Source organism: Brachyhypopomus gauderio, chromosome 11 (genome assembly GCF_052324685.1).
Source record: "Brachyhypopomus gauderio isolate BG-103 chromosome 11, BGAUD_0.2, whole genome shotgun sequence".
Taxonomy (NCBI): Eukaryota; Metazoa; Chordata; class Actinopteri; order Gymnotiformes; family Hypopomidae; genus Brachyhypopomus; species Brachyhypopomus gauderio.
The window spans coordinates 2,900,706-2,912,125 of NC_135221.1; the positions used below are offsets into that span (position 1 = coordinate 2,900,706).

General features: G+C 45.3%; 1 protein-coding gene across 1 annotated transcript in view; it reads left to right on the forward strand.

Moving 5' to 3' along the window:
* The window catches only part of ablim3 (actin binding LIM protein family, member 3), a 55,027-nt gene that overhangs the window by 19,938 nt on the left and 23,669 nt on the right, over nucleotides 1-11,420 (forward strand). Inside the window, 1 exon segment of the mRNA XM_077021075.1 lies at nucleotides 9,027-9,210. Within this exon segment, the coding sequence (XP_076877190.1) occupies nucleotides 9,027-9,210 (184 nt within the window).

Below are 11,420 nucleotides of genomic sequence, written 5' to 3' on the forward strand. Positions count from 1 at the left end.
GTGTTAACGGTCTGTGTTTTAGTCAGGGCCTGGTGGAACTGTGTTAACGGTCTGTGTTTTAGTCAGGGCCTGGTGGAACTGTGTTAACGGTCTGTGTTTTAGTCAGGGCCTGGTGGAGGTGCTTTAACGGTCTGTGTTTTAGTCTGGGCCTGGTGGAGGTGCTTTAATGGTCTGTGTTTTAGTCAGGGTCTGTTGGAGGTGCTTTAACGGTCTGTGTTTTAGTCAGGGCCTGTTGGAGGTGCTTTAAAGGTCTGTGTTTTAGTCAGGGCCTGGTGGAACTGTGTTAACGGTCTGTGTTTTAGTCAGGGCCTGGTGGAACTGTGTTAACGGTCTGTGTTTTAGTCAGGGCCTGGTGGAGGTGCTTTAATGGTCTGTGTTTTAGTCAGGGTCTGTTGGAGGTGCTTTAACGGTCTGTGTTTTAGTCAGGGCCTGTTGGAGGTGCTTTAATGGTCTGTGTTTTAGTTGGGGCCTGGTGGAGGTGCTTTAACGGTCTGTGTTTTAGTCGGGGCCTGGTGTTGCTGTGTTAAGTCTGTGTTAACAACATCATGAAAGGAGAGACTGATGTTTAAATCAGACACCCTGCCAAACAATAGCATCTGGATTAGGGTACAGAGGAGGAGAGAGAGAGGGGAGATGGAGGGAAGGGAAAAGAGAGGAAGAGGGAGAATGAGAGAGGGAGACAGAGGGAAAGACAGAGAGAGAGGGGGAGAGAGAAAGGGGGATGCCTGCTTGTCTCTGTTGGCCTTGTCTCACTTGTCTGCAGAGAGTTGGGCACATAAGGGCACTAAAAACTAATTGTGACAAAAGTTGCAAGAGTAGAGGGGTAGTAGTGTGGATTGAGGGGTAATAATGGGGAATAGTGGGGTAGTAGTGGGGAATAGAGGGGTAATAATGGGCAATATAGGTGTAATAGTGGGGATGGTGGGGTAATAATGGGCAATAGAGGGGTAGTAGTGTGGATGGAGGGTTTGAGAGAGGGGGTATTGGGGTGGAGATGTCGTTGGGGTCGTCCTGCAAACAGGAATGTTAATTGTGTCTATTGGCTGCTGATAAATGCCATATCAGTTGTGCCCCCTACTGTGCCCTAATCAGTAGTATTTTAATGGAACTATGAAGAGAGGGACAGAAAGATTGAGACAAAGAGAGGAAGAGAGAGGCAGGAAGAGAAAGAGAGGCCATAAAATAACATAGTTCAGTTGACAGTCCAATCAGAATTTGGCTAAAAATATTTGAATGTATAATAGAAGCCATTGCCCTCTAAGGCTGTGAGGAGTGGGGTCAGTTTGTAAACCAGGACCTTGAAGGGCTACGTTAAATATAACGACAGGCTGAAGTCATTACTTACAACAGGCTCGGAAACACACTAACAGAGGAAGGTTAAACAACAGTGACCAGCAAAGATGAACATCAAACACAGGGTGTGTGTACACAGGCTAATGACAAAATAAACTACACACAGGTGAGAACAATAACAAGAGAAATATACTAGGAGACATGACAACAGAAACTAAAACAGCAAAGCACATGGAAGTCGAAAACAAAGGTGTGATTGACAGGTGGGGGAGGAGCCATATGTGACAAAAATACATAATAATGGTAATAGGACTATTGCATTTGTAGGTATTAGTAGTTAGTATGTTATTATTTAGTTAGTACTATTATTGACTGCAGTAGTAATATTGTCATATTGTTGTTATTATGGTTGTTGCTATTTGCTGATATGTGATTTTAATAATTTTACTGTTTACCATGTTAATTTCTTCATCAAAGAAGTACATCTTCATCTTCACAGTACAAGAGAGTGTAGAGGAGAGAGAGGGAGAGAGAGAGGGGGAGAGAGAGAAGGAGAGAGAGAGAGAGAGAGAGAGGGCGGGCGGGAGTCACTGAAGCACACACAGGCCCCTGAGTCAGATAAACAGGTAGGTGTTACAACAGCACTTAGGGACACTAAGTTTTTTTCATAGTTTTACAAATTTATTATGACATGAAATTGTTGTGTGAAATAGATTGCCTATTTCTGTTGATTCATGTTGCTAAATAGTATTATTGTTGATCATCTTTTTGTGGTTTGCATGTTAATGTTTAGATTTGACATGGTCACACCCAGATTAAGTATAACGGATGTGTTTGGACCAGTAAAGTCCACGTGGTTTGTGGTGGTGTTTGTGTTCCACTGGAAAGGTGCAGGTCCTGCCTACATATGGTCTTGATTGAAGAGTGAGTGAAAAAACCTTTTATATTCACAGCACTGATGCTAAATCTGAACCAGCCAAAACAGTCACGCCCATATTGCAACCATTAAAAACATCAGTTACAGGACATTCACGGGGCGGTCTGGTATCATGTCAGCTTGTCTGTCTGCATGAAAAAGTGACTCTTTTTTGACTCTTAATAATTTATTTCTATTGCAAAACTGTCTCTCTGCACGTCACCCAAATGAGTGACAAACACAAATAACTCAATGACACAATAATCCAGCACCTCGGGCTTTTGTATGGGACCCTCCTGTCTCTAGGGCAACTGTGGAAGGTTCAGGTTTCCTATGGCAACTGTGAAAGAGGTTGTCCCTCCCCAACGCTCTTTCAGCCAATGGCCTGCTGCTCAGAAGTGCCGCTGTCATCACACGAATGCTGATGACGATACAGAAACGCGTGTTCATTAATTGCCGCATGTCAGATGAGAGTTAAGTGATGTATCTGTGTTGGACAGTAAAGTGCATTAGCTAAACAGCAAATGTGTCAAATTCATTCTTTTATCTTCTCTTTTTTTGGGAGATGGTCGAAACAGGTTCATGATACTACACTTTATATGCAACTTTAAAAAAAACATATTAAAGAAAACAGGATATTTTCCTGCTTGCACACATCACATAATTTACCAGAGTTCAAGTCTTTACAGCAGTCCCCACACTGTTCCCACTACATTCCCGCCACGTTCCCACAACGTTGTTGCGACGTTCCCGCGACAAGTGAACACAGCCTGCAGCTCCCTTGCGGCCAGATGCCCTGAGCAGCCGTGGTTGTCTCCACACGCCCTGACCCGTGCAGGGCCCGGGAGCAGGGCCTCTCGGGCGGACCTGCCCGCCGGGTCACCTGCCTGCTGGGACAGAGTGAGCTCTAGCTGACGGGCTGGCCAACAGCAGCTGCTCTGATAGCTCTGTTAGCTCTGTTAGCTCTGTTAGCTCTGATAGCTCTGTTAGCTCGTGCTGGCGGTGTTCGTCTTCTCTGTGGAGACGGCAGGACGAAGCGCGGCGATGCTAACCACGCAGTTTCTCAGTGAGGCAGCAGCACACTGTTGAACACTCTGGTGATTTTCAGTCTTATTCATGTGTTATCTGACAATTGCAGACCGTGGCAGAAATAAAACAGTATTATACCACGCTGGCCTGTCTGGCTGTTGTCATTTATTCAGAATACTCTGTACTTTTATTGACTAAGGCCGTTGATCTGCAGGGAGCGGAACATGGCTAGTCCTCTCTTTTCTGAGTTCACTGGGCTGAAATGTTTCTGGGATGAGGAGAACAGCTCTGTTGTCTCTCTGCCATTAATCCCTGAATGTCACGCACTCTGAAGCTTTCTGGGACTCTCAGGATTTCACTGGATCATGAGAAGAGCTGAGCGATTGTTCTGTGGTGTGTGAAATGTGGTTGGCATGGAGTCCATCACACACACACACACACACACACACACACATACACACACTCTCTCACAGCAGCAGCGGTGTGTTTGGTACACATGTGATCATATAAAGGCCGTGGTGACTCTAATGAGAGTGTGGAGCCAGTGTTGGGCTGTGAACATGGCTGCCTGCTGCAGACATCCTGCACCACGGGCGTGGGGCGTTTACCATGTCGCTTGCCCTCTCTGAGGCTTGTGTAGTGGAGAAGTTCCCGGAGTCTGTTCCACCATCGAGGGTATGGCTTCCAGTTCCCGGTAGGCCTTACCTGAACACCTGTATGAAGCTTTTTCCTCCCTGCAGAAACCACATCCCGCTGGTGTATTACTAGCCCGTCTGCGCGTACGCTACATTAGATTGACTCTCCCGGTTCTGTCGTTATGTGACACTGTTGCTCATAAAAACACCATTGATCTTTTATTACTGCAAAGTCGATAGTTCTCAAGCACATAAACCCGTCTGGACTGAATTAGCTTCAGAACTGTGAGTGTTGCATGCCTAAGCAAACGTGGTTAAATGTGAAGAGTGTGTGAGGAGCAGACGCCAGTGACACGACACCTCACATTCCCACACCCTGACTGACACGACAGGCTGGCTTTGTTCAGACAACCTCCAGTTAAGATAATAATAATAATAATAATAACAACAACAATAATAATAATAATAATAATAATGCATGAGACTTATACTGTGCTTTTCAAGAACCCAGATGTTTACAGTTACAAATAAACAAATTGAGAGACACAATGTTCATCATATCTGGATGGATGGATGGATAGACAAATGTTTCACAACAGTATTCACTAATGTGAGGCTTACAATATCCCGAGCTAAAACACTCCTGTATGCAAACTAAAGTGGCTGAGGTTGTCAGAATCAGATATTAAACAGTTCCCTATAACCCTGTCCATGCACACAAAATACCAGTCAGTGCAAATGATGTGTAATGATGTCATTGTAAGCCTCCAGTGTTTTTAGGTGCTGGTATAATTGGGATAATTTCTCTGACTGGGGAACAGTATGTTCATCAAGCAGATGCTTAAATAATTTAGTAAGAACCAAATTAGACTGAAAACCCCCCCAGTTCTTAAGTATTCTTGTTCCTGGCCCACCAGGGCGTGGAGAGTGATGTAAATGAAGTATGCTAATGCTAATAGCTGCAGCCTCATTCTCAATAAACTGTGATTGTGTTACAGTTGTGTGTAGGACGCACGTCAGCAATAACACTTCATACACAATAAGTTATGGTAGAAAAACGTCTTTCTGCTACTCCCTTCCCATGATTCTGCTGAAAACGTCTTTCTGCTACTCCCTTCCCATGATTCTGCTGAACCAGTCCCAGAATCCTTTGCATTATCCAGAATGATCAGGACTGATGACAGAGTCCCTCTTGTTATCATTATGAAAGACTGAGCAGATTTGTCTCCTGTCATCCTGTCATGTAATTTATTTCTGTTAAAACCATGAGAAGTATGTGAAGCATCATCATAATCTTCATTTAGACTCTTAGGTCACACCAAATTAAGCGGAGGTGGCTTTAAATTCATGATTTACATTGACGTGTTGTGAAAATGGCAATCATGCCCAATTCTCTGGGCCAGTAATACTGTAGTGTGGGAGTGACGGATGGTGACATGGACATGTGTGTGTGTGTGTCACTTTGTGAATGTGTGTGTGTGTGTGTGTGTGTGTGTGTGTGTGTGTGTGTGTGTGTGATGGTGACATGGCCATTCGTGTGTGTATGTGTGTGTGTGTGCGTGTGTGTGTCTGTCACTGTGTGTGTGTGTGTCTGTCACTGTGTGTGTGTGTGTGTGTGTGTGATGATGACATGGCCGTGCACGTGTGTGTGTGTCTGTCACTGTGTGTGTGTGTGTGATGGTGACATGGCCGTGCATGTGTGTGTGTGTCTGTCGCTGTGTGTGTGTGTGATGGTGAAGGAATCATCAGATCATCGAAGTGATGACTATGCCACACCTGGACCACAGCAGGTGTGGTGGTACCTGTTTTCACATACTGTCCATACCAGGTGTTTCCCTGCAACATCATCTTGCTTTATTACTAAGTGGTTATAACAGGAACGCCACTGGAATCCTCTCCTCCAAGGTAAAGGTAAATTTATGTTTAGTGTCTATCAGAATTCCGGTGTGAACGGCATACTTGTAGATGTTGTCAGCCATGCTTTTACTCAACGAAGAATTGCCGCCAATAAAACAATCATTAAAATGTAATTAAATTTGAGATTACATTTAAATATAAATGAAAACCGCCTATAGCTCCACAATATACAGTGTCTAAAATATGAACTAATCAGCAGTCATTGGCTGACTTGTAGAATCACAGGACTTACTGCTGCGCCCTCTCTCCCTCCCTCCCTCTCTCTCTCTCTTTCTCTCTACACTCTGTTTCTCTGTCTCTCTGTGTGTGTGTCTCTCTTTAATGTAGCTCATAGCTGTACTGAGTTTTATTCAGTGTGTACTAGGGGTGTTTCACATGTGCCTGTGTTTGTGCTTGGCTGCAGTGTTGTGTTGTGTTCACACTGTTGAGGAACACAGCGAGACCAGATGGTGGCTTTTGTGAGCTAATTTGACAATCTAACAGTTCACTTGTTCAGGTCAAGTTGAAAAGTCGATTAAGTCCACACAGGTTGTGTTTGCTCAGAAGTCACCCCTGTGTCATTTCTGCTATGTCCAGTTGAATAAGCCTGAGCTCTACTATACAGAATAAATACTACGAGATACTCGTGCCCTGCCTGGGGACATGTGTTAATCTATTACAGTGTTAGACTCAGTGTTAGACTCTTACAGTGTTAATCTCTTACAGTGTTAGTCTCTTACAGAACTCGTCTATTACAGTGTTAGACTCTTACAGTGTTAGTCTCTTACAGTACTCGTCTATTACATTGTTAGTCTATTACAGTGTTAGTCTCTTACAGTACTCGTCTATTACATTGTTAGTCTATTACAGTGTTAGTCTCTTACAGTACTACAGTGTTAGTCTCTTACAGTACTCGTCTATTACAGTGTTAGTCTATTACAGTGTTAGTCTCTTACAGTATTCGTCTATTACAGTGTTAGTCTATTACAGTGTTAGTCTATTACAGTACTCGTCTATTACAGTGTTAGTCTCTTACAGTACTCGTCTATTACAGTGTTAGTCTATTACAGTGTTAGTCTCTTACAGTACTCGTCTATTACAGTGTTAATCTCTTACAGTGTTAGCAGTGGCGGACTTAGCAATTTGGGGGCTCAAGGCGAATTTAGCTAGGGAACCCATCAACATTAATATGTGAGAAATAAGTCAGCTAATCAGGGGGCCCCTACAGTGGGCTGCAGTGGGAGGGGCCCAAGGCAGTTGCCTAGCCACGCCTCTATGCAAAGACCGCCTCTGAGTGTTAGTCTCTTACAGTGTTACTCTTACACTATTAGACTTTCAGTACTAGTGTATTACAGTGTTAGTCTCTTACATAACTCGTCTATTACAGTGTTAGTCTCTTACAGTGTTAGTCTATTCAGTGTTAGTCTCTTACAATACTCATCTATTACAGTGTTAGTCTATTACATAACTCGTCTATTACAGTGTTAGTCTATTACAGTGTTAGTCTATTACAGTGTTAGTCTATTACAGTGTTAGTCTCTTACATAACTCGTCTATTACAGTGTTAGTCTATTACAGTGTTAGTCTCTTACATAACTCGTCTATTACAGTGTTAGTCTATTACAGTGTTAGTCTATTACAGTGTTAGTCTCTTACATAACTCGTCTATTACAGTGTTAGTCTATTACAGTATTAGTCTCTTACATAACTCGTCTATTACAGTGTTAGTCTATTACAGTGTTAGTCTATTACAGTGTTAGTCTCTTACATAACTCGTCTATTACAGTGTTAGTCTATTACAGTGTTAGTCTCTTACAGTGTTAGGGTCAGTAGAGGTGTGTGTTTTCCAGTATGTCACCTGTGGCTGTTGTACAGGTCTGTGTGTTCTGAACCACGTATCCAGCAGATTAGCGGTGTAGGTTGTAATCATTCATGGTTCAGTCCCCTGAACACACGCTAAAACATACATCAGGATTTCTTCAGGATTACTTGACTGGATTACTTGAAATTGCATTTTCTTTTGTAAATAGGAATAAAAGGTCACTAGTGAAAAACAAGCTGTGTGTGTGTGTGTGTGTGTGTGTGTATGTGTGTGTGTGTATGTGTGTGTGTGTGTGTGTGTGTGTGTGTGTGTGTATGTGTGTGTGTGCGTGTGTGTGTGTGTGTGTGTGTGCTCGCGTGTGTGTGTTGTGTGTATGTGCATGTGTGTGTGCTCGCATGTGTGTGTATGTGCGTGTGTGTGTGTGTGTGTGTGCTCACGTGTGTGTGCTCACGTGTGTGTGCACGTGCGTGTGTGCACGTGCGTGTGTGCACGTGCGTGTGTGTGAGTGTGTGTGTGTGTGTGTGTGTGTGTGTGTGATTTCCACAGATCTCAGTAACATGTGCACAACCAGGACCCAGCACACATGTGCTCACAAGCTTGTGACAAACATTCAGCCGTGTGCGGAAATATTCTGGATCTCTCAGCAAGTGGCACTGAGTGTGTGTGTGTGTGTGTGTGTGTGTGTGTGTGTGTGTGTGTGTGTGTGTGTGTGTGTGTGTGTTTGTGTGTGTGTGTGTGTGTGTGTGTGCTGCCCTCTGTCCTGGACACCACTCTGCCTCCTCTGTAGTTGGCAATTAAATCAAGCTAAATTTTGCACAAAGTCATTGTGATACTGTTTCCTGTCTGTTCCTCAAATAATTAAGATAAAAGTAATACTTGTGGGCTGCTGACAAAAAAGACAAATAGTTCATTATAGATAAATATATTATTATTTCATAACTTTGTGGATGCTGTAACACTTTAATCATTAAGATAAATGTTAATGTTAAATTGTACGTGCCTTTTAATTAAAGTGGTGTTCAAAGTCTCCAAAAGCATAAATGACTACAGTTTGAGTGCTCAGAAACGCTACTTCAGAACAGGAGTACTGGAGTATGCAGACTCCATAACTCTTCACGCATTCTTCCTGACGTTCAGGTGCCGTTCCACATCCCAAAGGTCCTTCTGCAGGGCCTTGAGCCATCAGCCCTGGGCCACAGAGGCAGGGAAGCCTCGTCAACCATAACTGCTTCTGCATCTGTTTAGCGTTTGCGTCAGAACGAAAGCCTCTCCGGTGCTCCACACATGTGAGCGGTCTAAAATAAGGCGGGACGAGTTTAGCGCCCGAGCGCCCCACAGCAGATCTCCTGAGGAGACCTGACCCGTGTGAGACCTGAAGAACCTGCAGGACTGTTGTCTTGAAACTCATCCGTCCCGTCTCCGTTTCCTCCCCTAGTGTGCGGCTGCGATCTGGCGTGTTCCGGATTCTTCCAGAAGAAGGGCGAGTACATCTGCACGGCGGACTACCAGCGGCTCTACGGGACCCGCTGTGACAGCTGCGCTGACTTCATCTCGGGGGAGGTGGTGTCCGCGCTGGGCCGTACCTACCACCCAAAGTGCTTCGTCTGCACCGTCTGCAGGTGGGGGTCCCAGCAGACGGCAGCCAGGAGAAACCCCTCACAAACAGCCACGGTTTCTTCCCCTACACACACCCGTTTAGGGTGTCCGGATAGATATCTCCTGTTCATTGTGCCATGGGGCAGCTTTAAAATAAAATACAAAGAAGTGAACTCAGAGTGCCCAGAACTGTCAAAGCTTTTTTTTCTCTTTACTTAATTTTCAGATGTATTTATTATTAATTTTAATTTATTTCCTGGCCAAAAATCAGCCAGAGGTCTTGTGTGTTTTGAGCTGTGTCTTCCTTATTTGCAGATAAGAGGAATCTTGGTGTGTCCTTTATCAGAAACGTATGTAAAGTTAGGGAACACATATGTAAAGTTAGGGAACGTACGTAAAGATAGGGAACACGATCATGAAATAATAGAATGAATGGCAGGCTGAGCGGTTGTGTTGCTGGTGCCACAGGCCGACCCTCAGAAACCTCTGACCTCTTTAAATGTATCATTCATACTGATGCACGTTGCTCAGAAGATCAGACGGCATTGGCAGAATGCAAAACACTGTGGTGTGTGAGTGTCTTTGCTCTTTATGAGAGTGAGTGTGAAACGCAGAAGGGATGTAGCGTTTGATGTTGCGTTCTGTTTGAGGTTAAAAGGGTTGTGGTCTCCAGGAGCGTTTGGAATGAGGGGATGTGTGGGAGGTGGCGTGAAGAAAAGACTCGTTCTGACGCTCTGTGCCTTCTGAAAGTGGGCCAGAGTTTTTAGTTATCTTTACTGTCAATGGTTTGGTCCACACAATGCAGTAGTGCCCACAGAGGTATATACACAGTGGCATGCTACACACACATACACATACACACACACACACATGCATGTGTTTGAGTCTGAATATAGAACTGTCCTCTAATCTGTGAGAGTAGAAACAGGCTTGGAGTCTCTCTACAGTGGGGTAGACTGGGTGTCTTAGGAAGTGAAGGAGAGACCCATACTGTTGCACCCCAGCAGACATTGACATGGACACCCTCACAGGAACACATGGACACCCAGACAGGAACACATGGACACCCAGACAGGAACACATGGACACCCTCACAGAAACACAGATACCAGAACGAGTCCAAAGCAAGATAGAAAAAAGAGAGAAGTGGCCGTTGAGTGCAGTGTGTGTGTGTGTGTGTGTGTGTGGGGGGGGGGGGGGTGAACACATGCATACTTTCTTCCTCTTCTTCTGTGCCACTGTCAGGACAGTGTGGTGGGTGTCTGTGAGCTCAGACTGTGGCTGGAGGGGGAGGCCTGTCTCCCCAACACTGGAGAACCATCCTACCCATGTGACTGTATCACACAGCTGTCTGTCTGCTTCTGGGGGGACGTGAACCAGCCTGATGTACCAACATACTGAGCTGCAACCCTCCGCCCCATATGTTAACATTATATACAAAGACAATTGACTGCATTCTCTCTCCACACTCTCTCTCCCTCTCACACTCTCTCTCCCTCTCTCTCTCTCTCTCTCTCTCTCTCTCCCTCTCTCTCTCTCTCTCTCTCTCTCTCTCTCTCTCTCCCTCTCACTCTCTCTCTCTCCCTCCTTCCCTCTCTGTCCCTCTCTCTCTCTCTCTCTCTCTCATACTCTCTCTGTCTATACGTTCTTACACTGCACTTTCCACAGAGTGGTAAACCACTACCCTTCCTGGGCCCCAGCAGTTTCAGCCAGTTAAAGCAGTCAAGGCGTCCGCGGTAGTTATGGTGGACGTCTAGAGCTCAGTCCTGCAGGAACAGTGACACCCCCCCCCCCCCCCCCCAAACAGTGCCCCCCCCCCCCCCCCCCCCAAACAGTGCCCCTCCCCCCCAAACAGTGCCCCTCCCCCCCAAACAGTGCCCCTCCCCCACCTTCCTTGTTACTCCCATTAGCAAATGAAGGAAATTAGCATGTGATGAATGCAGATGAGCTGGAAAACCCATTTGCCAAAGGGGCTGAATTGAAGTGCAGTAGCGCAGGGAGCTAAGGGCCTCAGTGGGGTGTGCTAGGAAAACCTATCAGTCCGTGCAGAGGAGACAGCGGGAGACAGCAGGAGACGTACCAGTGCGGAGTTCTCTCCAGCTGAAACCCCAGGACCCCCGTGTACTGGTCCATTTGTTCAGACGTACGTGTATTACGCAGCTAGGGGGGGTTCAGTGATCATTAGTTCAGACATTGGTGTGCGGTTGAGTTCATTTTGTTCATTTAGTTTTTG